The following is a 25,353-nucleotide window of genomic DNA, read 5'->3' as shown; positions in this document are numbered from 1 at the left end:
CAAAACTTGATAAGCTGCGAAGCTGCGGTCTAAACAAGGCAGTTCGCAAACGCCTGCTAGACTCAATACTTCGGCAATACCGCCACTCGTTTCAGTACTTCGATCTACGAGTATTCTCCAAGCGACCGGGTGGATATCAGCACTTTATCGCGTGCGTACGGAGGGATCCCGTCTAAGACACGGAAGCTAAGGAGAGGTGCCAAGCCACAACTGCCTCATTGGGCAACCTTTAATCCGGCCCCCTGCTAGTGCAGATCTCACATGGCGACATGATCCAGCGCCACCTGAGGGGAGAAATAGTTTAAACAGCGTAGCGCGCATCTAACCTCCGCCTCCGCCTCCGCATCCTATTTTGTGAAAGCTTAAGGTAAGGAAGGTATCGCAACGTAGCGCAGGGACAGGGCCTATTTGAATACGAGGTATCAGAGATGGCCCAGGGGTATTTTTGGAGTATACCATGGCTGCGGCTATTCAAGACTCGTGCAGTTGGTTTGTGTGTTGCATGTCAGTCAGCTTGATGGGTTCGATACGACTCATACGAGAATATACCTAGGTACTTTCCTTGCCTTAGGTATCTCTGTCAATCCGTTAGCACTACAGGGAGCCGTACAGCCAGCAATCCAGGCTGCGAGACTAGGAACTTACCTGGGTAGATGAATGTCGGAAAATGGTGAACGAAGACGTTGCACGTGTTGGGCCATTAGAGTCTCCTCTTCTGGCATTATCCTTCAACCACCGCCCTCCAACAGGGAAGGAGTGAATGGTATTGTATCCGCCACCATGTCCATATCCAGCTCGAGCCTCTTCTCCCCACTGTCTTTTTTCAACCCACAGCTGTTTCTTGTTTCTCCCTCGTGTTCGCTAAATCGCATCTTGCTCTTGCAGTAGGTAGCCACACGCACATTTGTCATTTGCTCGAGGAAAAGGCCCGTCCACATTGACACTGGCTAGTCGCTGGCTGGGAACTTGTGTACAGTACCCTCTCTGCTCACTCCTTGTCCTTGTCCATCTTGCATGCCCCCCCTTCGGTCCCCACGAGGCCCAGCCCTCCTCTCCGTCGTGTGCTTTGCTAGAGGTACACGAACAAAAGGCCTTTCCAGGCACGGCACGCCTTGCCTGCGCTACCCTCAACCTACACGCAGAAAGAGGCGCCATTCATTGACACCGACAAGTGCAAGCCAATACTTGCTTTAGAAGCTTTACCGCCATCCCCCATTTCTCATCCGCAAAATATAGGTCGGGCTTCAAGCTCAGCTCGAGTCGTTTCTCTTCCATATACACCCTTGACCTACCTCGCACACCTCACGCTCGTTGTCAAGAATCGTCCAATCCAAGCTGTCCGCATCCATCTCTCGTTATTGTTGAGAAGAGTCGGCCTCTCCTGACACAACTTCATGTAGGAGCACCCGACTAACCTCACCATGTTGTATTACTAACTTACTGTCAGTCCTGACCTTTAAGGTGTTCTTCTACACATGAATTACTTGTAATATCTTTCCTCGCCTGCAACCACTCGCTCAAGACACTTCTCCCCGCCCTGGGTTTCAGAAATATCAGCCATTCCTCGAGACGCTGTCTCGTTGACTGATTCATCTTTTATTTGTAAAGCAAGAATACCATCGCTATGGGCTTAGGAAGTTATTTCAAAACGAAGAGGCCTGCGCCGCCCGCAGAGATCTCGGAAAAGCCTCCTGCCTCGACCTCACCACAGCCGGGTTATGGCATGGAACTTCAACCGCCACAGTCGAGATTTGGCTCGTCGAGGAATTCAATGTCCAACAGATCGACCCAGAGTTCCCAGTTTCTTGACGATATCAAGCATGAGGTTATGGTGAACTACATGTACCAACAACAATGTGCACACCTCTGGGTTAGCGATGGTAGTGGAGAAATAGAGGGTGTTCTCCTGAGGAAGTCAAAAAACACATACATGGCTTGTCCGCCACAATTAGGCACCTCATCCTTTGCTGTCGCTTGTGCAGCACTAAACGTCCAGGTAATAATTCTGATCCCGGATTCAGAGTTCACACTAACAAGTACAGTGCGCGATGACAGTGAACTCAAGAGTCATCAAAACGTTTCTTCAGTGGTCACCTGATGCTGTCGACGTCCCCCTTCTAAATGGCCTCCGGATTCAAATTCTGCCAACAATTGAAGATCTTCCACGAGCCAGGAAACATCAATTCGCCGCCTTTGTAGCCTCGGAAGCTTTATTGGTAGTTTGGGATGACGAGGCATTACATCTCGTCCAACGTGCCAAGGCTATCGAATCAGAATTGATGGAGCTGGTCTGGAAGACTGGCGAAACTGAAGAAGAAGAGAAGAAGGATCCTAACATTGCGGTTTATGAGATCGATGAGGAGAGCGGAGAAGTCCTCCCCGAGAAGCGTGCATTGCACTTGCAAAACACTGTGTTGGTGGCCCTCACTCTCATATTAATCATGGCATCACTGGGTGCCGGTTTTCGACAACTCGCCATTGAGGTATCGACCGATGGAACAATGATACGCCTGGCGCTGCTTGCTTTGACGCCGGTGCAGATCTTCTTCACCCTGTTCTTCGGTCAGGTTATTATTGGTTGTTTGGCTCAATTGTTTGGTCCTGTGCGACAACTCACCGTCAACTCCAAATTCTACTCTGCGCGAGCTCCTCCCCGCATCCAGCGCGCAAGTCTCCCGCACATCACAATCCAATGTCCTGTGTACAAAGAGGGTCTAAGCTCCGTCATTGCACCAACTGTCAAGTCCATCAAACAGGCAATCTCTACCTATGAATTGCAGGGCGGATCTGCGAACATGTTCGTGAACGATGATGGTCTCCAGCTTTTAGATGAGGAGGATCGCCGCGCTAGAATTGAATTCTATGCTGATCACAGCATTGGATGGGTGGCAAGACCCAAGCACGGTGACAACTTCGTCAGAAGAGGCAAATGTAAGTCAAGGTCGCGAATACCGCTAAAATATATCACTAATATGATGTAACAGTCAAGAAAGTAAGTTGCGACCGATACTTTATATTTCAATGCGTCGGCATGTTGTAGGGGAAATATGTTCCAAGCCTAGCGGCGACACGTTCGTCATCAGTGGCTTGGCTCTTGCCTATGAATCTACGAGACGACCCTCCACTAGACGTTAATTGTGTAAGCTGAATACTGACAATCTTTTCCCAAATAGGCTTCAAATATGAATTTTGCGCTTCACATTTCATGCATGGTGGAAGAGAGGTTAGCTTTAATTCAACGACCAGGCGACTGGACTCAGGCAGACGAGGCCCAAGCCTACGAACGATGTTTGAAGGAAGCGCTCGAAGGGAATGGTCGTGCCTGGGCTGATGGTAACATTCGTGTTGGAGACTACATCTTGTTGAGTATGTTAAAACTATTAGGCCTACGATTTTACAGTTCAGGCGCTAATAAAATGCAGTTGATTCTGACACCCGTGTCCCTGCCGATTGTCTCTTAGATGCCTGTTCTGAAATGGAGCAGTCGCCCGAAGTTGGTATCATGCAATTTTCATCTGGTGTTATGCAAGTCGTCAACACTTACTTTGAAAACGGCATCACCTTCTTCACAAACCTGATCTATTCTGCGATCCGATACACTGTTGCTAACGGAGATGTTGCGCCCTTCGTCGGCCATAATGCTATACTCCGGTGGTCCGCTATTCAACAGATCTCCTATGAGGATGAAGATGGATACGAAAAGTTCTGGTCCGAGTCCCACGTGTCCGAAGATTTCGATATGTCTCTCCGTCTTCAAGTCAATGGCTACACAATCCGTCTAGCGGCCTGGGCTGGAGATGGATTTAAAGAGGGAGTGTCGCTTACAGTGTACGATGAATTGGCTCGCTGGGAGAAATATGCCTACGGTTGTAATGAGCTTCTGTTCTACCCAATCCGCAAATGGATTTACAAGGGTCCATTTACCCCTCTGTTCCGCAGGTTTTTGTTCTCCAACATCCGATTTACATCCAAAATCACCATCATCTCCTATATTGGAACTTATTACGCTATTGGCGCTGCCTGGATCATGACAACTGCCAATTACTTCGCCGTCGGTTGGTTCAACGGTTATTTGGACAAATATTACGTGGACTCATGGAAAGTGTGGTTCTCTATTATCATCGTGTTCAATGGTCTCGGAAACATTGCTCTTGCCGTCCTGAGATATAGAACTGGCGAGAGGAGTCTTGGCTATGCGCTCTTCGAAAACTTCAAATGGACCATCATGCTGGCAATATTCTTGGGTGGTCTTTCTCTGCATGTATCGCAAGCTTTGCTTGCGCACATGTTTGAGATTAATATGACCTGGGGTTCTACTTCAAAGGAAGCCGAATTCAGTAATTTCTTCATTGAAGTTCCCAAAGTTTTGAAGAAGTTCAAGTTCTCCATGATCTTTTCTATCGTCGGAATTGTTGGCATGATCGTCCTCGCCACTGCGCCGTTTGTACCTTACGACTGGCAAATCAAGGACTTCATCGCCATTCTCCCCATGGCGACTGTCACGGTCAGCCATTTGCTTTTGCCGCTCGCACTGAACCCAGCCTTGATGACCTTCTCTTGGTAAACACATCGCACCAATAAATTGGAGATTTTTGCATTTCAATGCGGACTCGGGATCTGTATATGGAGATCTGCTAATTAGGATATACGACTTGAGTTAATTGTTAATGGTGGGTGACAGGGAAAATTCATTAGTGCTGCCGATTTGGGTGGGATTTGGATTTGATGCGAGGAAGATACATTCAACAAGGCAAGATATTGTGAGTAATCCAAGCAAGCATGCTGGTTTTTGCTCTCTGGGCATACTTCATACCATTATACACACTCATTTCTTTCGACGGAGTTTGGGATATAGACGGTACTGATCAAAGGAATTTCACGAACTTCCAGGCTTGGACATTTGTAGATGGGGATGTCTGGTCCGTATTTTCCCACCTCTTTCTGATCTATGATCCGAGATCCGAGAGGCTTACGATTTTCCTTAATTATATAATCACTATACAGTATAAAATTAATACCGTACACAATAATCTTGAGTCTCCCTACAAGCCCTATAACTTAGATGTGACATGGCAGCGGCGTGGCACGTGGGTCCTCGAAACATGTAAGACTTACATTGATCGCAAAGGAGGAACCGAAACGGTCGAGGGCTGAGACATCTCACCTCAATACTCCGTACGACACGACACGACATAAATCTCGCAAGACAGGTCACACCGAGGCGGTATCCTATCCTTGCGGCTGATAGAAACGTGTTTCCGTGGCACTTGATTCTCAAGTGGATTGATGCATGAACCAGTCAATATCTTTCTGCTGGTTCATGCATCAAAGGAAAGACTTTTTCACATTTTTTTCAACAATCCTCTTTCTCTATCTATCCATCCATCCATCCATCCCCACATTATATTCAGCAATGTGGGATGTAGATGTGGTCTCGCGTGCGTGAGAGGGGCGGAGATGAAACCGGAGTGTTTTGTTTTCATGAATACATGTATACTATAGTCTAGATCTACTGATATAATAAAGCCGACTGCTTTAATTTGTGTACTGTACTGTACTTTGTAATTGAAAATCATAATTACCGGGAGGATTACTATATACTGTATACATGAGTTCACGTACGTGAAACGACGAAAAGAAAGCCCGAACTTTTTATGCACAAACCTTATCTCCACCTCTTAGCATTTGTTACAGCTGAACGAACGAACAAACGAACGCAATGTAATGTAATGTAAGGTAATGCACGAGAAAGAAAGAAGTTTACTTTGCGTTGCGTTGCGTTGGTTATGATAGAAAATGATTGCTGGTAAGAGGGAGGGCATGGAGACATGCAGACTTGCCGATATATAGATATGATATGCAATGCAATGCGATACGATGCGGACATGGCTTACATGCAGGTGTATACTGTTTACGATTACGGAGTCCAGTACAGCGCGCAGATATTTGGTCCGTTCTGGTGGGAACCACTGGAAAGCTACTATAAGGGAAGTAATTAACGGCATGTAGATATGCATACCTACAGTAGTTGCACGATGTGTTGCAAATGGTGAAGATTGATTTGATATATTGATTCTTGCACGAGGCGGTAAATACCAGCAGTGAGGTTAGATTGTTGGCTGGCTTATTTTCTGTACCGTACAGTAGCTCAACCTCGTATCCTTTTGCGGAAGCGGAAGATCTCCACAAGGAGGGAGGGATTCCCGTTTCGCTCACGGGCCAGTTTCGCGAGCCGTGGCGTGGCAGTTAGTAGTGTGGGCAGGGTTGTGTGGTGTGCATGAAACCCTGCTAGCAGCTACAATTAGCTTGCTCTAACTACTCGAGTAGCCCTGCCCGTTCTCTGCCCCCTTCCTCACCAACCCTATGCATGTCCTAGGAATACCCTCCGTAAACCACCTACACCCATGAATACGACCCCTGCCTCTCTCAGCGGTTTATGCCAGGTCAACGTCTACATGGTAGCTCCGAAGCTAGGAGTGAAAAGTATCCCTCATGGCGCTTGTGAAGCTGCATCTATTCCTCCTCTCCATCATAATCCTAAGTACTCTCGCTCGCTGTCCATGCTCGTTTTGCTTGTTTCTGGATTCGGTAATTGCATCCATTCCTGTCGCTATTTATTTTCTCTCGCTACTGCTCAATCTTCCTTTTCAACCTTCTTTCCAATACCTATACCTATTTCCTCCTGCCGAGAGATCCCTCTGAAATGAGAAGCCAGAGTTGGAGGCATGTTGCCGTGGCGGCTTTTGCACTCGCCGTGGCTGGGACGAATGCGCAAACGGGCTCATTGACGGACCTAGGCACTTTGCTCTCGGGGCAAAAGAACCTGACAACTTTTTACGGCTTGATTCAGGTACGTATAGTGTTGTTACTGGCGAAACTGTTGTGAGTTGGAGTTGGACAGAAATGGGACCGCAGCTCTCATCTGTACAGATACCGTAATTTCAATGATTCTGGATAAGCTTCCGATATGGTCTCACGAGCTGGTAGATCGTTTGGGACCCAATATTTGTTGTGTTCTGGTCTACTTTGGCCGACAACTGCGTGCGGAATTGGAATATTGCAAGAGTAGAAACTGACTTGTCACCTAACAGAAATATCCTCAAATTTTATTGCAATTACCATCAACTCAAGGAGTTACGGTAGGTATCCTAATCCTTTTTACAGTATCTGGAACTGATTGAACTTGGCTAGATTCTCGCACCGAACAATGATGCCTTTAATAAAATTCCCTACACTGAGCTCAATAAAGCGTTCAGCGACAACGACCAAGATGTTATCACGAATGTCCTGGAGTATCATCTTTTGGAAGGGTCACGGACAGCTGCTGAACTAAATCCTGGCGATTCCGTATTCATCCCAACCTTGTTGACGAATGAGGCATACAGCAATGTCAGTGGGGGACAGAGGGTGCAGAATGTTAAGCAATCTGGTGATGTGGTGGTGTTTGTTAGCGGGCTGGGAAACAGATGTACATTGACACAAGCAGTGAGTGTTTTCCAAAACCCCTTGTCTGGCCAAGAATCCGATAGCTGACAAGTGCTAGGACCTTAAATTCACAGGTGGAGTAGTTCAGGTTATCGACTCTCTGTTGATCCCTCCATCAAACCTTACCGGAACCCTCATTCCCTTCAATCTTACATCCTTCGAGGGCGCCCTCTACCAGTCGAAGAAGCTAGAAAACTTCTCGACCGCCGCAAACAGCACAATATTTATACCCAACAACAACGCTTTCCAAAATCTGGGTCCCGCCATCGCAAACATGACCGTCGAGGCGCTCGGCAGCGTCCTTGACTATCATCTTCTCCCTGGCCAAGTAGCCTACTCAACCGACCTGACCAATGGCACAAAGTTCTCGACCCAACAAGGAGGAAACGTCACCATCCTCCACAGCGGCAACAACGTGTACGTCAACTCGGCGGCCATCATCCAAGCAGACCTCCTCTGCGCCAACGGCGTCATCCACGTAATCGACAACGTGCTGAACCCGCAAGGCCCAGGTGCGCAACCAAACCCAGCGATTGCACAACAAGGCGCCGTGTTCGCATCCGCATCTTCATATAGCACGCTGCCCTTCACAACCGCCATCCCTTGCACGTCCAGCTGTCCCGTGACCTCGAGCTCTGTCACCAGTGGTAGTGGGTCCGTGACAGGAGGCGCAGGTACGAAAACGACGAGCGGTGCGGGCTCCAAGAGCTCGAGCGTTAAAACGAGCAGTAGTAAGGCGATGGCGGCGGCTATGGCGAGAGAGACGGGCTTCCATGCTGCGGGCTTGATGGTTGCTCTAGGAGGAGCGGTTATGATGATCTAGGAGTTTGACGATACGTACTAATTTATATAGCTTCTGTACGGCGTATATGCTGGCGTTAATTGGTTTAGAGAGTCAAGTCACTCTTGTTTTTGGCTGACAGCAAACAAGCGACGGGGCATAGGCACTATTTATATGTCCGGATGTCTTGGGAGGCATACGATTTGCATGCCAGCTACCATACCCTTCTATGGCGTAATATTGAGCTCTAGAGGAAAGGTGCCGTGCCGTGCCCTCTGCCATACCTACCTACCTTTCTGTGATGTTTCGGGCGTCTAGTCACTAGTATAGTACAAGTTAGAATAGTGTATTCTTTCCATAATATTAAACCGTAATTCCAAATAATCTTCAATCCCCTCCAGAAATTTCTCCCTGAAACAAGTGTTTAAAAGGTTACTAGTAATCCTTACCTCAAATGGACTACGCGGATGGTACTCACTACTTCAGTGCTTTTCGCTCGCTCACAGACCTTTTTATTATTCTTCATCTACTCTACTCACTCGCAAAACTCGACCATTCATTCACATAAAAAGGTTGCCTTGCTTCCTTGTTTGTTTGCTTACAGTGGAAGACACCCGCGTATTTCTAACTATCGGCCGGTCATATAACGAGATGCTTGCTTTGCTGCCTTGCTTGATTCACTCATGATCACAAAGAGAATTTCGAATCGAAGCGTCCGGACGGACAAGGCAGGGCAGGGGTAGACTGTGGATGGAGCGTAGGTATCTATCTATCTATCTTTTCAACGCCAGCCTCCACATCCTCGAGTATTGCGGCAAGGCAAGGCAAGGAAGATGAAGGAGTCGCACTTTCGAGTCATGAGACGGGTAGGCTTGTATAAACATCACTTCTGGTACAGTACAGTATAGTAGGTAATCTACCTATACATGCATGCATGTGTCTTTGCTGGCGACAGTACAGTACAGTACAGTACAGTACGTGCAATGCGTTGCAATTAATACGCGCTCCAATGATTAATCGCGCGTTGTAATGAAATGAAGAAAGAGTAGTATAGCTGGCTGGTTGGAAAGATGCATGGATAGATAGATAGATGATTTCGACTTGTCTTGAGGATTCGCGTTGGCTATAATATGGGGCATGGGACAAAGGGTATATGTATATATATATACACAAGTATACGTAGATGGATAAATATATATTCAATCTCTCGAATGACCGAAGAACAGCAAGCACGTACATAGGATAGGTCTTTTCGATAGCACCGCACTCACTCGTCCGCTTGGAGATTTCCGTAACATTTCTCTATATAGAAATTGAATTAAATCTACTATATCAATACTTGGTTTGAGGTTAGAATTTATGGAGAAGGGGAGGTTAATTATGGATCAAAAAACTTCTTGCATGTATGATTTGTTTGGTCTTTGGTAGATGGAAAGAATGAATGAATGAATGAATGAAAGATATCCTAGCTAGATCGGAGTCAACGTTGGTGATGGGGTCCGGACCTAGATTGGTGATAACCGTATAGTGGAAGCCTGGATGGAGGCTTGGCTGGAGTGTATAGAAGTATGTCTAGGATGCAAGCTAAGGGTATGGAGACAATGGTTGGGTGGATATAGGCTTTAGGGGCTGGTGCGCAGATTGGGACGGATGGAGAAGATGGGTTAAGATCTAAAGAGCAGCAGGAATGAACTACTCACTTACTTCTAAGGAATCGCTTCTCCACCTTCCTATCCAGCTGACAGCGACGTGAGGGAAATCAAATCTTATTGGTACTTGTACATGATCTAGAGTCTCTCGACTGCTTAAAAGACAGTCTATCGGTCGGAATCGCAGTCTTCGCTAAAATGAGTAAAGTCTATGCTGAATGGAAAGGAAATGATTAATAGGAAAAGAAAATAAAGAGAAAGAAATCCAACATTGCCGACCTTTCCTTCTGCTCCTCCATTCCCTAATCTATGCAAGTTTTGTATATATTCCTACTGCCAAAAATAAAGACCGTCATCATTCATTTAACATTGAGCGCCATGGATGAGAAGGATTTTGCCCCCAACGGGGCGTTGATTTTGGCATGCAATGAAGGTTTTCGTGAAAGGATCAAAATCCGGTAGTTGTAGGAGGATTCTCCCAATGCCGCAGCATCTGTTCGAGCGCCTCGTGCCACTCCCAAGCCAAGCAGTCGGCTAGCTGCTGGGCCTCCTCGGCTTCTGGAATGCGGCCACCCCACATTTCCGGTTTTGCCGATTCTAAGGTGGCGTAGGAATCGATCATTTGACTGTGTCTAAATGTCAGTTTCAAATCTACACATATTGGATTCTCTGGCTAGTTGACTTACTCGTCCTTGAGTTTGATGAGTACTAGCCATGCATAGTTCCAGCTGCGGTTGCTCTCAGGATCATTGCTAACCCTCCACTTTGCATCATCCAGGGCATCTCTGCTGAATGGGTAGTTTCTGGTCAAGTTGCGAAGCTCGTTCAGCATTTGGTGTGAGGTCACGTAGTAGGTCCAGGCGGAAGTCATTGGGCCTTGGAATGCTTGCTGGTCTTCTTCTTCGGTACACTCAGCAGCAACGCGCTCAATGCGGCGGAGTTCGGTCAGCGTATTGATGCGGTGCGTGTTTAGAGATTCGATGAGCTGGGAAGTACTCTGCTTTGTAGATGTTAGTTAGTGGGTGGAAAAGAAAGGGGTTTCAACTAGTGGCAATTTATGAAGTGGCTTGAGGTTGACATGATATCTCATTTTCACCGAGTACTATAAAAACAGAGACCCGAAGCATTTTGAGAAGGGGTATTGAGTGTAAGGGATAGGGCAAGTTACAAAGATTAGACCGTGACTCACTTGCGTTCCTCGACGAGATCCTCTGCTGCTGGAGCTATGGTGCGAGCGTTTCCCATGACCCTGACCATGACGTCCGGATGACATAGCTTCGGCTGATATAGATGCTCTTTTGGGTATGGGAATATTCTCGGAGCTGACTCTACTCTTCGAACCGAGTTGGATGGTATTCGTGGGAAAGACGAGACGGTTGGCTAGTTGAATTTAAGGGCGAAGTGATTACCGAGACAATAATCGAGCCGCAAAGACTAAAAGTAATACGCTTTTGGGTTGAATGGAGGAGATTGCTTGATGTTCGACTTGTGCAAGATTATGCTGGTATAGAAGCGGGAGGGGAATTCATAATATATAGCAAAGCAATGCAGAGAACTCTCAAACAAAGCAGATTGCCTGGTCTAATCTTAAGGAACATATTTGTTATTGACAGAGGAAGTGCGGCGAGGTGTACAAGCCAATGGACATGGTATACGGGCGAGTATCATGAATCATGTCCAAAGATATGGGTCACAACGAAAGCGAAAGAGGCAAAGCTGGCAAGTTACTGGCGAAGGTGACAAGATGGGACGATGGAAACGAAGGAAGAGCGACGAAGAATATTTGTGACAGCCAGGGCAACTTGCTTCAGGCCTGATTAAGGCAACTATAGCTCTTCAGCCCAACGCCTGAGGAGGAACTAACACATCCACATCCCACGCTTGGATCCGACACCAAAGCAGAGTTTAGTTTGTGCGTGTCGACGAGGATGAAAGCTTGCTTGGGTGATGGCCACTATGGTCAGGATGAGGAACCAGGCAAGTGCTATACGGCTGAGTTGGAAGAAAGGATGGAAAGGACCAAAAGGGAATTCCAAGTGGGGTTATTCGCTTGAAATGTGGGTTCCTTGACTTTGAGTGGAGACGAGGGCCGGTTGAAGCTATATGGGGAACTAACTTTGGGTTATTTTCGGTTCCTGCTGACGGCCATTTTTAGAGGTTTCAAGGGAAATTCTACTATGAAACCATATAAAGGCCCATATATGTAAACCCATCGTGCTATCCTCAGTTTCATAAAAGGCAGAGCGGAGAAAACCCCCCTTGGCGGGAGATGGTATGATACGACTTCGGATAGTAGTATCAGGTCAACTATGCAAGACTCATAGATCATGCAGAACCTGTACCTGAGGCTGGTTGGTATGACCGAAACAGCGCAAAGCAGGGAAAAGCAATGAAAATACTCGGAATGAATGATATGATCAGTGCGAGCGAAAATACAATAAGGCGTGGGGTAAGGTAAGGAAGGTAGGATAGTGCGCGGCTGAGAAGCGCTGCCCCGCATGACTTCCAGCGCTTACAATTTGCCACACGAGGCTCAACGCGTGTGGCCATAGCGTTAAGCCCTGGCTATGGTATCTAGGATGGATACGGTGCGTGCAACATGAAAGCATTGAAAGCATTCTCAACAGCCAGAGTACCACATCTACCCGAATACCTACCTACTGTATCTAGGGAGCAGCGATAATTCCATAGCAGCCTCAGGCATGAGTGGCAGATCAACACCCTGCCGATTTACAAGTCGGCGAAGCAGAATTGAAAAGATCGAGAGGATGGAGGACTTCGGCGTGGCTTGGTGCTTGAGCGGCGAGGATGGCGCTGAAAGACGCGTTTCTCGGTATAACCCCAGCTATAGATGGCCAAACTGCTCTGATACGGTATCGATACGAGTGAGTACACTTGAATTGCCAGTTTAAAGTGCGAATCGTGCTTGAATACCCAGGTAGAATTGCAATGGAGAAACCCCAGAATACGGGAGTTGCCTACCTTACCTACCTACCTAGGTATTCAATATACGCACGTACGCCTCTTCCTCTTTCCACCTTCTGACGCATGCCGCAACCTGTGACGCATGCCGCAACCTGCGACGCCTTTGGGATTATTGGGGGCGATTTTCATCCACCTGCCGAAAGCCTCGTACAGAGAAAGCGATGGAGCGAGGAGGATGTGGACGTGGACGTTAATAGGGAGATGGATGGCGATGGCGATGGCGATGCAGCTTCTGAGGATTTTGAGGTCTGAGGCCGAGCTGAGATGGGATGAAGATGACGCATGGGATTTGGTCCCGAATATGGTCACGGGATTGAATGATTGCAGACACAACAGACCAGGCCAGGGGAATGGAGTCTCGCGAATCGAGCATTCCCAGCTAAACAGGACAAGTTGCCCTGCCCTCCTCGCGATCTGTCGGGACCTTCGCGTTCCTGAATCTAGCCCGAAAGTGGAGAAGATCGGCATGGTTCCTGCTCTGTTCCTGCCCTACACCTACCCCACCGTCTACCCCTAACGCTAGCGACAAACTTTAAGTTGGTTGTGTGTTGTGCCTACCTTACCTAGGTATGATCATGACGATTGTAAGTTTTCTAAGTATTCTGGATATTGGATATCTACATAGATCTTCATCCTCATCTTTATCTTCATCTTCATTATTCGGTTTGCTATACTCCTACGTATAGTAAGGTAAGTGGTACCCGAGAGTATATGTGAGTCCTATCCTCACTCCTATTACTCAATCTCGACTGAAAAGGGAAAGGAGGTATGCATTTCGAGAATGTCATGCCATGGGGAAACTAGGGATTGTGAGTATGTGTGACCCCTTGAAATCGATAATTGTTAGTGCCTCGTCTAGCTTTGTACCTCCAAGCATTCTAGCCTTCCCCAGAATGAAGATCGCACGCCAGTCTCGGCCAGCATGTCTTCCGAAAAGCTGTTTGTAATTTTGATGAACCATTCCGACGCTGCTGCAATTTCCTTTGGGCCTTTTCCATTCCATTTCGAGCAACTCTTGGAGTCTGGTTCAGTGGTGCCAACGATCACCAAGCTGCTCTTAACTACATCCAGTCTGATCAGATAAGATGCTCCCTTCGGAGGCAGACCTCTCCGTCCCCTCATATGCCTAGAGTCTGGGTAATTTCCTTGAGTTGTTATACCTCAGCATTCCCGTCCCCTCTTCTTCTATTCTTTTGTTTTCTCTTCTTGTCTACGTAGCAACATCATTTTGGTCCCTACAGCAGTCTTTACAGCCAGTCACTCTTCAAGTCACTCGTTTGATACCTAATATCTTAATCACCATGAAGTACTCCATCTCCCTCGCTGCTCTCGCAGCCGCTGGCATGGTCTCAGCAGGACCAATTGCAGTCCGTCAATCGTCGACAGACATCGATGTTACGATTCTGAACTACGCACTAACCCTGGAGCATTTGGAGGACAAGTTCTACCGTGAAGGTCTTGCCAAGTCAGTTTAATCTCTCCCTCGGAGTATCTCTGTAAAGTCACGCTGACCCTCGAATCCCTAGCTACTCCCAAGCAGACTTTGCCAGTGCTGGCTTTGACGCTACCTTTTACGCCAACCTTCAGGAAGTCTCCTACGATGAGTCAACCCACGTCAGCTTCTTGACAAAGGCTCTCGGCTCTGCTGCCACGGCCGAATGCACCTACTCCTTCCCCTCCACGGACCCAAAGTCCTTTGTCGCTCTCGCCGCTGTCCTCGAGGGCGTCGGAATCTCAGCCTACCTCGGAGCAGCAGCCCTGATCACCAACGCCGACTATCTCACCGACGCCGGTTCCATCCTGACCGTCGAGTCTCGCCACAACTCCTACCTCCGGGCTGCGCAGAAACAATCCCCCTTCCCCCAGCCCTTCGACGTCCCCTTGGACTTTGACGAGGTCTACTCGCTCGCCTCGGCATTCATCGTGTCCTGTCCAGCAACCAACCCCACGCTACCCGTTAAGGCCTTTGCACCCCTCACGGTCACCACAACTGGGTCCGTCAAGAGCGGCGATGTCATCACGGTCGCTACCCCAGGCTACACTCTCGTTGCCGCTAACGGCAAGGATCCGGTTTACGCTGCCTTCATCACCGTCACTGGTCCTCTCATCAGTGTCGCTACACCCACTACTGGTGGTTTCGAGGTCACGGTGCCCACGGGAATCAACGGCCAGAGCTATCTCGTTCTGACCTCATGCAGCGACACCGTCACAGATGATACCATCAAGGCCGGGCCAGTGATTGTCGAGATCACAAACCCCTATCCATCCACCTTGTAAATGGGATAAGGAGTCCGAGTCGAGAGACGAGGATGAACGGGTTGGCAAGTCCAGCTGTACTGTGCTGTTGAATTAGGATAATTAGCGGTTAGGTCATATCTTTCATTCTCTTGTATATATTTGACATAATAGTAGTCTTCAGCCATGTGGAATGTCTGTAGAATAACGAAGTCCCAATTTACACTTTATTCTGACTTCTTAAGAATGCTCTCTCCTCTTCTAATCCCCTGTCGCTACTTGAATGAATCGATCGCGCAGAGAGCCTGGCCCGACAAAGCTAATAAGCGATTAATACTCAGGGGTGGAAAAGGGGTCCGCAAAGACGCACCAGCTGCCAACTACATAGGTACTCGTATATGCAGAGGTATCTCAAGACAGTTCTATAGTGTGTGCATTGTAAAAGACCCTATTATACAGCAAGGATGATTGGTAAATGATTGGTGGTGCTGTGCTCGGATTGTCCCTCGCTCCGCTTCCCTTTGCGAGACTTTTACAGTAATGGGCTATTTCGAGCCAGTGAATACTACATTGGAAAGAGCGAGAAATCCAACGCCGACTAAAGTCAAAATGTATGTATAATTGAACTACTAATGTATAATCTACCGCTATGGGCGACGAGATATTTCTCTATGCTTTTCTAGACCTCATCTCTTTAAACAACTCCGAAGTCCATACACCCAGTACCATTACGCCGCTTTCTAGATCATAATTACAAAAGAATACCCAATCATCGGCCAATACCAGCTTCTTGATCATAAGCATCTTCGTCTTCATCCTCGCCATCTTCATCTTCATCGTCTTGGCTTCCGCTGTCCTCGTCCCACTCACCGCTCTCCAAGTCACCACCTCTGATTCCGAAGCTTGCCAGCCACCCCAGGAAAGCAATCCCACCAAATACACCCCATGCCAACGCCTCCCCTTTCGGGCGAACATTCGTGGCAAGGGAAAATAGCCCTCCAGAAAGAAACGGACCCGCTGCCCGTCCGGCAGCCGAAAGAGTCTGCGCGAGACCATTCAAGGTCCCAAGCACAGAGTGATTGGGCGCGGAGTTTGTGATCTACAAAATATCATTAGTCGCAGTGCCAAAACTACACCAAGCAAGAACCTTACAAGCAATAATGCACTGGTCAATCCTCCAACAGCAGCAACAGTTTTCACCAGCAGAACGAACCCCAACTCAATGAACAACCATACCTCTCCCTTTCCCCACCCAAAGGGAGCGCGCGAATCGCGATATCCAACCCATGGCATCATCATCATTGAAAGAAAGAAGAGGAGCAGTCCTGCTCTATAGGTAGCTTTGTTTCCCATTTTCTCCTTTAGCTTGCCGAAGATCGCCACCTGGAAGACGATCGTGACAATTCCAGCGAAGGAAAGAGATAACCCAATTTCCTCTGGGGTAAGCTCTCGGCCTGTCGGCGCGTCGGAAGCAGCAAATATGGGAAACAAAGAATTAAAAGATATATTGGATAGTTGGAAGACGAGGTAGGTGCTCAGTAGAAGTATGGTATTACGATTGAGGATCTCCTTTTTTGCCAGATGGCCGTCGTTGCGAGGAAACAGGTCGGGCATTGAAAGCAAGGATTGGGTATCGCTCCCAGTATCTCCATCCGAATCGTCATGCCCATCAGTACCATCTACTCTATGCCGTGAATCGCGGTGGAAATGGCGGCGAATGTACGTGGGCTGTGCGCCTGCTGCGAACTGCCAAAGCCAGACGAACAGATGTGACATTCGTTGCTTCAGCGGAGGCAAATCTTTTGCCTCTTCTAGACTTTCTTCTAAGAAAAAAGCTGTAACAACCAAGTCTATCAGCAAAATTGCTGCCGAGAAGAGATTTGGTAACAAGTAAGGAAATGGATTTTTCTTCCCACTGTTGAAGGGATGTGTCTGCGTCACCAACAATCCACCTATTGCAGGCCCAGTGATCCCTCCAATGCCATAAATAACCGGAAGATAGACGAAAGCTTTGCTTTGGTTACTTCGGTCCGTGATCTCCCCTAAACATGTGCTCACTACACCTTGGTTTCCATTGCCCAGACCCATAAGAGCCTGTACCAATACCGCCTGCCATAACGTCCTGCAGAATCCAAATGCGACAAAGCATGCGGCTGTAAATACCGTCCCGAGCATAACCACGGGCTTTCTGCCAATTCGATCGGACAGCCAGCCCCAGAAGAAATTGGTGGCAAATTGAGCCAATGCAAACGAAGACGCTATGGTGCCCACATATAACCCAATCTTCGACGCATCGACTTCAGGAAAGGTTGAGGTCATTTCGGGGAGGTAAGGCGATATCGAATTGAGCGCCGTTTGCTCTGCGAGAGCTATTACGGCCAGTACCGCAAGCTGCTTCTTCGGCAGAGGAGAACTCTGGTTATCGTGTTCTGGGTCTCCGCCGAGCGAAGGGTTCGAAAAGCCATCATGACGTGAGGAGGTTGATGAGGATGCCGGAGGGCGTCCGCGCGACTTGGGAGGAGGGGTCGGAAAGGTTTGGTAATGGAGTGTAGAGGATTTTCGGCGGTTCATCCCCCCTGGTAGCCGGCCTTTTCTCGACGCCATTGGAGTGTTCGAAATGGACAGGCGATTGAATTTCGGTAGACGACGCCAGCTAAGCAATATTTCAGAAAGTACGCCCACGTTCCAGCAGGGTTGAAGAATTGTCTACGCTTGTGTGCCTTGGTGAGCTTCAGTAGATACGCCGGGTGAGGAAGGCTTGAAGCGTCTAGAAAGGCCGGCCTAAGAATAATAACAAAGCGAAAGATGATTAAAGAGATTCAAAGTCTCTCCTCGGCTGGGACTTTCAAGCCATTGCGGTCGAGGTGTTTGGATGGAAAAGTGGGAGCGTGGTGGTGGGAAAAAGCAAGTTGAAGCCGCGGAGCTGAGGCGATGATGTAGGTGGGAGGCAGGCGGCCGCATCTGATAAAAAGAGGGCGCTAGTTTTATCAGATGGTGGTGGTGGTGAGCTAGAACTTTTATACGAGTACGAGTATTCATGTTTATCTTCAGATGAGATGTGTGTGGATTATTGCAAAGTACATGTTGCATAGCTGGTTGTAGAACTATGGTAGGATGACTACAAAATAAGGTAAGACTTACAGTAATACCAGTATTAAAGTTCCACCAGTTCCACATGCAGCTGAGTGATGAGCAGATCTGTCGACTCCCCTCTCCCCTCCTCGCCCCATCGCCGCCCGCCTCAGTTCAGTCCCAAAACAATTTCTTCATCCTCCGCTCTCTTTCGTCCTCTACATATTCGTCGAAGCGCATAATTTGAGGATCCGGTAGCTTTCCTTGGTACACTTCTGGAGGAAGAAACGCGCATTTTTCGGCGTCTCGCGCGAGATATCGACAGACGTGCAAATGGAGGAGAATCGCGACGCGTTGATTACCTCGTTCTGTCAATCGCCATTGCTTCGTTTCGCTCTTTGCTGGAACGTCTCGTCAGCTACGAAATGATTTGATCCTCGAAACCACTGTTACCATCGAGAAAGAAGTCTTGCTCCTCTGCCTTCCCTTCGAAATCCACTTCTGTGTTCAGCCAGCCTGAAGTATCGAGCCAAAATATTGACCTATCTCCTTCTCTTCGAAGACGCTCAACAACAGCGTGTGTGGCTTGCTCGAGCTGGCCGCGAAACGGTCTCATGACGAAGATCGGGAGCTCAGCTGCGGCACTCGTTGGCGAATAAACGTATCGAGACGAGTCAACAGTCGTGGTAGAATACGTTGGGTATGCCAACGTTCGAATAGCCTTCACCAAGGCAATGTAAGTGTCTTCGAAGGCGACACTTAACTCCCAGGTCGTCCTGTTGTATCTATCGCTATGAATCTGGAAGGAGTCCCAATCGGAACTTCCAATATTCAGCACCTGTCAAGTCAGCTCTTGATGATCTATGCTGTAGAATTCTTACCATGGCATCTGGGATATACGCTTGGAAGAGCCAAGGGTGTGCGTATTGCTCTGTGCCAAGTGGACCGCTGTTCCAGTCAGTCAGTAATAAATCGCAATGCGGGATGCTCAGGACCTTTGAAAGAAAACGTCTGCAAGCCCAGCAGGACTACCTCTACCCCCTATACAATCTTGAATCAGGCACATTCCATCCATTCCTATCATTACATGGTCTGATCCGAACATCTCCCCGAGCAAATATTCCCATCCCATAACGCCACCAAGTATTCCGCGAGCTGTTTCGATATTTCTGCGTCTGTCCCGTCCTGCCATAGATCCCGGCAGATCTGTAACAATTTCAAGCATCTTCTCTGGTGGCTGTGTGACAACCTCCCCAGTGGCCTGTCCATGCTGGAGCGAAGAGACCAAAGCTTCCAGTGCAGGCCCAGATGTATCGGCAAACGGTAGCAGCTGACCACCTTGATCTATATAGATGCCTTTGACTTGCAATGTTTCTACTGCGTTTTCTCTTACCATTGGTGCGATGATTCGGATACTATGACGAGAATGTACATCCAATTTTCCATTTTGTATTGTTGTAATTGAGGTGGCATTTGGTAGCACAATATACTCATTGTCATCCACTCTGACGAGCAACGAGATCGGCTCGGCGCTTGATAATTTCGTCGACGGCAAGAATGCCAAAGTGGGTGCGTCGCTCGAAGGTTCTATCGCCGCTGTACCGCCTGACGGATCCGAATTGTGGAGGGACAGAAGTACTGTTCTAGTGCCATTGAATGCAAAGTCAAAATAAACACCTTATTTGTTTCAGCAGATATCACATTCAGCAACATAGCACTTCAAATACCTGGAAATGAGCCTTCCTTTCGAGCTCCATCCGAGGTCGTTGTCCAGCGGCCGACAAACTATTAGCAATTAGTATAAAACACGATAGTCGGTTGTGGTCATACTCGAATGCCAGGATGATTAACATCGACAAACTGCAGTCCCTCAATATCGGGCGCGAGATTCTGGTCCACTCTCGTCTGGGCTTCTGGGTTTCCGCCCCAAAACCACAAGCTACCAATAACCAAGAATACTGCAGGCCAGATTGCTCTGTGGTAGCGACGGAATCGTGTCTTGCGAGTAACGCTGTGTGCATGATCAAAATTCACAATTCGAATGGGTGATCCTCGCTCCTCAAGACTGACATCTGACCACGGAGTTGAAAGATCAATTAGCTGCAGCCGGAGTGGGGTGCTCGCCGGCGTTGAGAATGGAGAGTCGTAGGCCATTGTCGCGGCAGGCTTCCTTAACTTGAAAAGATCTTTCGGGATGTGGAATATTTAAAGGTTAGAGGTTGCTGCTTGTATTTCCTTTGGTGGTGCCTTCACACTGAGTTGCTCCTTCCTAAAGCTACTAAGTATAGGACTGTGTGCTTCTTCGAATCTCGCAAAATCACCTCAGCGATTTATAGGTAGGTCCTTCCTTTTACCCATCGCAAGCTAATACATTGCTGGCTGCCAGACAACATTTGACAGCAAAGCACCTTCAACTTTCAAGCGATCATGGCTAAGACTCTGGTGAGAAGAATTCTGCTCCCATTCGCGCTTTTGATCTTATTCTACACGGCATTCCGCAATACACCAGTCGTCCTTCAGCCATCAGCACAGTACCCTAAACATCTCGGCAAACACCAGGAACCACTTCACGTTCCCATCAGCCGCCCCTTTGTCAACACATCTCGTACGTGGGATCACTGGGCTGCAGTTGATGGGTTTCCTAGTAATGTTGAGAGCAAACCTATGGAACTTGAGATCTCCAACCAGGATTCGGAAACCGCGGGGGTTCCAGCGCCAGTAATTCTTCCAGTTTCACACAATTCCCAGCGCTCCATCCCTCAAGCTCTTCTAGGACAACTAGAATGCCCTCGAGCTCCGAATCGCTTCACTAGTCACATCAGACTACCGAATCTTCTCTATAACATTTCCATGAGTCCGAGATCCGCCGTGTTGAGAGAGGAGCGCACGTTCTGGAACCCAACAATTTTTGCTCTACCGTACTGGGCAAAGAATCAATACATCATCGTCAGCATGGTTACTCCAGATGGTGGAGCTCTTCGACGGAATGTCCTCTGCGAGGCGAACATCTGCCATCCCAAGTCTGCAGCTTCAACATTGACTCATGAGAGATCCTGTTCAGAAGATGATCTGGGTCTGCTTGGACCAAGTGGGGGGTTGCGCTGTATGACTGCTCCGATTGAGGTGACCGTGCCTCCAACACCTGCAGCAAAGTGCGAGGGTCGAGAGCAAGTTTTTGCCGATATACCCGGTTTCCATGATCCGAGGGTCTTCTACACGGGAAGGGGCGAGCCGATCCTGATGATTTCATCACAGTGAGTATACCAAATACTCATAGCATATGAGGCAGTCTGGGGAGAGTTTTAACATTGCACTAGATCACAGTATGCATGCATTGGTCTCTGGGTCATCGACCTTCGAGCAGTGTACCCAGAACTAGAGGGAACGCTTGCATCATCCCCAAAGCGACTTGGTCCTGGGCCCGTGATGTCTTACCCAACGCTAACTGAACTTACTCGAAATCCGCCTTCCTCGCGTCGGTCATATGAGAAGAACTGGGTGATGTTTTCACCATCATCTTCATCTTCATACTTACAATACGACTTAACCTCTTCTAGTCGGTAAACAGCCTCACAAGTCAAAGAACTCCCAATAATACATTGCTGATTTCTTATGCTTTATAGAACCATTGCGCAGCTGATTGGTGGCGGGCTCACGACACCAAATATGACCGATCCTCTGGAAGAGCCTTGCCTCCGAGATCTAACTATGGAAGAAATTGCAGGTAGCCACTACAATGAAAACTCGACATGGCATCAAGCCACTCCATCGCTGAAGCTCGTCTTATGTTCTCGATCAAATTCGACTTGCAATCCGGAAACTGCAGACACAGTTTTCTTTGCTATAATTCACCGGAAAAACGTCAATGCTTTGGGGCTTCCAGTCCGTTACGAAAGGTTCGTAGTAGTCTGGTCAGCAGCGCCTCCTTTCAACATGCTTGCGATCAGTCGGCATCCAATCTTAATGGCGAATGAGACAACTTTTAGTTGGACGGCTGAAGAGAGCTGGGATGATGTACCAGAAGCACTACTTGAAAATCGGGAGCTCTGGGGCCGCATTACATATACTACAACCATCGCTTATGCCTGGGGTCGAGAGGAGAAAGATTTTAGGGAGAAAGGTACTGGTCATCTTGATGATGAAGTGATTTTAAGTATTGGTGTGGATGATGAGGGTCAGGTATACACAAAAGTCAAAGTTTCGGAATTGTTACAGTGTCTGAGGGTATGCCCTGGGAGAGAACAGGTCAACCTCGATGAGTCAGAGGACTGAAGTAGATTCCACGTTTCATTCTTATTGTAGACCCTAATTCATGCACGCGAGTTCGCGGAAATGCATTCATTCATCAGAGTGGTAGTATTTAATATTTCATTTCACACGACTGACTAAGACATGTACTCGGAAACCCTTCAACAATCATCTTCAAGCAGGCAAGTGCCCGCCCACTCTCAATCGCTTCCTTTGCATGTCTTGTCTTTTTCAGACTCACATCCACTGCTCGAGCAATTCCGGCAATTATGGCCTATCTTCTTGTTCAACCAATATTCGGTCTCCTCTTGTTGCTGCACCTTCTCACAGCCCTCGCAATCAAAGTGTCCACAGTGATCGCAGCTATCGGGTTCATCCGGTGTACCCAGGATCATCGTAAGTCGCTTACATTGGCAGCAATTGAAATATTCGACTGTCACGACTGGCATATTTGTTCCGGTTGGATTTCGTAGGTTCTTGGGTGTGTAAAGCGTGGATCTGAGGATATTCTGTTGGTAGTAAGGACGTTTATTTGTTTTCTTTCCTTCAATATCTCATGTCGCTTTGCAGAGTTTATATGTCTGAAAAGAGCGTCCTTAGTAGCGTGACTATTCTTAAGTCACAAAAGAAGGTATTGTTATGGTGTTGTTATTTACCTGTGATTATTATGCTGAGTTCCATACATTCACTCTTTTATATCCTCTTGAGTCAATACATACGTACGTTTACATTCACGATACTTGCCTGAACAGCTGGTGAACAGCAATTTATAAAAGGACTTGTTACTATCTCCAGATATCATTAAATCAACAGACAACATAACCTTCAAATCAGCTTCACTCATTATCCGTCTTCAACAATGACTCAGTCAACAACCCCCGATTCGCCCGGTTACAAATTAGAGAACAGAATGGTCGTCACGTGGGCCAAATGGATGGACCTGCTCTTCATGCGGCAAGAAAGGACCTGCAAATGTGGAGAAGGATGGGATTGATTGTGGGGAGTGTGGACATCGGCAGTGTCAGGCTTGTGTGATGTGGGATAAACCGACGAATCCGACTCCCAATCCCAGCCTTGAAAGTCCAAGCACCTCCCCTAAGACGATGATTGCGGCTAGAGGACAATGGAATTATTTGAGTTGGTGGATGTGTTGGTAAAGAGGTTCCGGGATGGTAGGGACGCAAGTGAATCAACGCGTTTATATTTCTGAATGGACGTGTTGACCAGCCATTGGAAAGTGTTATTATTATTGCAATTGTGATTTTGATACACAGAACAGTACTTCTGGGCTATTATTGCCCGAGCAAGTCCCCAACTAACATCTCTGCACCACAAGTCTCACTTCTCCAACCACCTTCATATCTACTACCCACAACACATACAGCAACACCCATTCAAGACTGTCCTCCAGATGACGGGATCGGACGACCAACGCAAGTCCTCAGCGACCAGTACACTTACAAACGGAACCTCACCACCACCCAAACAATGCACCAAATGCAACAGGCGACCTCCATCAAACTTCCCACTCCCATTATGCATGTTCTGCGGCCATTGATTCAGCATAAACTGCTTCAAATGCGCAAAGCAACATCGCTTCAAGTTAGTCTGTGGAAGATGTGCCCATCAGAATTGTCTAGCATGTCCCTTCAATGCCGATGAGACTCCGATATGCTGTCAGTGCAATCGCTCTTGGGAAGATATGGTTGGCGAGGATAATGATAATTGTTGTGAGGGCTGTGGGCACGAGACTTGCGAGGAGTGCTCTTGGGTGCTTGAGAATGGGCATGGTGCGGTTCAGAGGGAGAAGATAAGTAGGTGTCAAGCTGCAGTGAGGGGGCATGGGCGGTACCTACCTTATGCTGGGCGTCTGGAATTAAAGCATAATTTCCTTGACTTGCTTGGAGTTTTTCTATTTTCTTTTCTTCTGCATTTGTTCCATCAATACTCACAGCACAGCGACTGTTGAGATCATCTTTTGGTATCTTGTTATGAATTGGCGTGCACAGGCGAATTTTGGTGCACATACGTGACTTTATTCGGCAGAGTATTTCTCGGACGTAGAGCCTACCTTTGACCGGTTTCAGCCCTACCTACCTCTCGCTACGGAGTAAAGCTCAGGGCGTACAACACCAAAAATAGGGAAACTTTACCCGTATGCGGCGATAATGTAATAAATCCAAAACAAAAAAAAGGTGTACGTATCAGGATCACTTCCCACTAGCTAGTAGCTGTTGAGACTCAATTCTGTGTCTTGCAATTGTGATGTCGAAGATACTACCGGGCTACCGGTATACCGCTCTTTTTAGCCAGCATGACCAGCCCAAAAATAAAACTCTAAGGAGATGACTCGGCACGTATCACCAACCAACGGGAAATGCCGTACTAACTGAGTTCTATCTCAAATATTCAAGACAGTCATGGCAGAGCATCTGACTGTTATAAGAGCCTTTCCTTGTGTCTTGAATGGCTGCCAGTGAAAGGGGGGCAGATACATTGTGTTAGGCGAGCCTGCCCCCCTTTTCCTGCGGGTGGCAGCAGCTGACTTGTTCAAAGGAAGGCAGACAAGGCGATTTGCTGCCGAAAGGATGAGCGCATGGCCATGAGGTTTAAAGGAGCGGTTCAAAGGGATGCAAGCCAAATTCCCTTGAGCAAAGTTAAAGTGTTTTGGATAGTGATATTTCTCTCCTTGAACGGGCGCACACAGAGTGAGTACAAGTAATCTAACGCAATAGGTCCGGTGGGCCCAGAACTTCTTTGCATCCAATGAGCAGGAGATATGTGGGAAGTGAGCAAGCCCAGCCTTCCATGCTGCAAGTGCGGGGTAGTATGCCAAAACCTACCTAGGTACCTAGTACAGTCTGCATTATGTGCAATGGGCACAAAGGCGTGAGAGCT

General features: G+C 47.8%; 7 protein-coding genes across 7 annotated transcripts; 4 read left to right on the top strand and 3 right to left on the bottom strand.

The window, feature by feature from the left end:
- Positions 1 to 1,624: 1,624 nt before the first annotated feature.
- LHYA1_G000265 (uncharacterized protein) lies at positions 1,625 to 4,564 on the top strand (the record flags this gene model as incomplete). Its single annotated transcript, XM_031145258.1, has 6 exons — positions 1,625 to 1,996; positions 2,043 to 2,931; positions 2,985 to 2,992; positions 3,041 to 3,139; positions 3,174 to 3,366; positions 3,423 to 4,564. 6 exons carry the CDS (start codon positions 1,625 to 1,627, stop codon positions 4,562 to 4,564), a joined length of 2,703 nt encoding a protein of 900 aa, XP_031009807.1.
- A 2,139-nt stretch (positions 4,565 to 6,703) lies between these two features.
- On the top strand, positions 6,704 to 8,308 carry LHYA1_G000264 (Fasciclin-like arabinogalactan protein; the record flags this gene model as incomplete). Its single annotated transcript, XM_031145257.1, has 4 exons — positions 6,704 to 6,850; positions 7,092 to 7,139; positions 7,192 to 7,485; positions 7,544 to 8,308. 4 exons carry the CDS (start codon positions 6,704 to 6,706, stop codon positions 8,306 to 8,308), a joined length of 1,254 nt encoding a protein of 417 aa, XP_031009806.1.
- A 2,055-nt stretch (positions 8,309 to 10,363) lies between these two features.
- Positions 10,364 to 11,188, bottom strand: LHYA1_G000263 (uncharacterized protein; the record flags this gene model as incomplete). Its single annotated transcript, XM_031145256.1, has 3 exons — positions 10,364 to 10,541; positions 10,602 to 10,915; positions 11,105 to 11,188. 3 exons carry the CDS (start codon positions 11,186 to 11,188, stop codon positions 10,364 to 10,366), a joined length of 576 nt encoding a protein of 191 aa, XP_031009813.1.
- A 3,013-nt stretch (positions 11,189 to 14,201) lies between these two features.
- Positions 14,202 to 15,177, top strand: rds1_3 (Protein rds1; the record flags this gene model as incomplete). The annotated part of the gene is made up of 2 exons (XM_031145255.1): positions 14,202 to 14,365; positions 14,427 to 15,177. The coding sequence occupies 2 exons, from the start codon at positions 14,202 to 14,204 to the stop codon at positions 15,175 to 15,177; spliced, it is 915 nt and encodes a 304-aa protein (XP_031009812.1).
- Positions 15,178 to 15,904: 727 nt separating this feature from the next.
- On the bottom strand, positions 15,905 to 17,739 carry YCR023C_1 (uncharacterized protein; the record flags this gene model as incomplete). The annotated part of the gene is made up of 2 exons (XM_031145254.1): positions 15,905 to 16,234; positions 16,288 to 17,739. The coding sequence occupies 2 exons, from the start codon at positions 17,737 to 17,739 to the stop codon at positions 15,905 to 15,907; spliced, it is 1,782 nt and encodes a 593-aa protein (XP_031009811.1).
- Positions 17,740 to 18,381: 642 nt separating this feature from the next.
- Positions 18,382 to 20,361, bottom strand: LHYA1_G000260 (uncharacterized protein; the record flags this gene model as incomplete). The annotated part of the gene is made up of 6 exons (XM_031145253.1): positions 18,382 to 18,608; positions 18,661 to 19,045; positions 19,089 to 19,155; positions 19,203 to 19,884; positions 19,935 to 19,992; positions 20,038 to 20,361. The coding sequence occupies 6 exons, from the start codon at positions 20,359 to 20,361 to the stop codon at positions 18,382 to 18,384; spliced, it is 1,743 nt and encodes a 580-aa protein (XP_031009810.1).
- Positions 20,362 to 20,634: 273 nt separating this feature from the next.
- Positions 20,635 to 22,479, top strand: LHYA1_G000259 (uncharacterized protein; the record flags this gene model as incomplete). Its single annotated transcript, XM_031145252.1, has 3 exons — positions 20,635 to 21,461; positions 21,525 to 21,767; positions 21,831 to 22,479. The coding sequence occupies 3 exons, from the start codon at positions 20,635 to 20,637 to the stop codon at positions 22,477 to 22,479; spliced, it is 1,719 nt and encodes a 572-aa protein (XP_031009747.1).
- Between the last annotated feature and the right edge of the window lie 2,874 nt (positions 22,480 to 25,353).

Source organism: Lachnellula hyalina (genome assembly GCF_007821495.1).
Source record: "Lachnellula hyalina strain CBS 185.66 chromosome Unknown contig00002, whole genome shotgun sequence".
Classification (NCBI taxonomy): domain Eukaryota; kingdom Fungi; phylum Ascomycota; class Leotiomycetes; order Helotiales; family Lachnaceae; genus Lachnellula; species Lachnellula hyalina.
The sequence above is the reverse complement of the archived record's forward strand: the minus strand, read 5'-3'. Positions and strand labels throughout refer to the sequence as shown.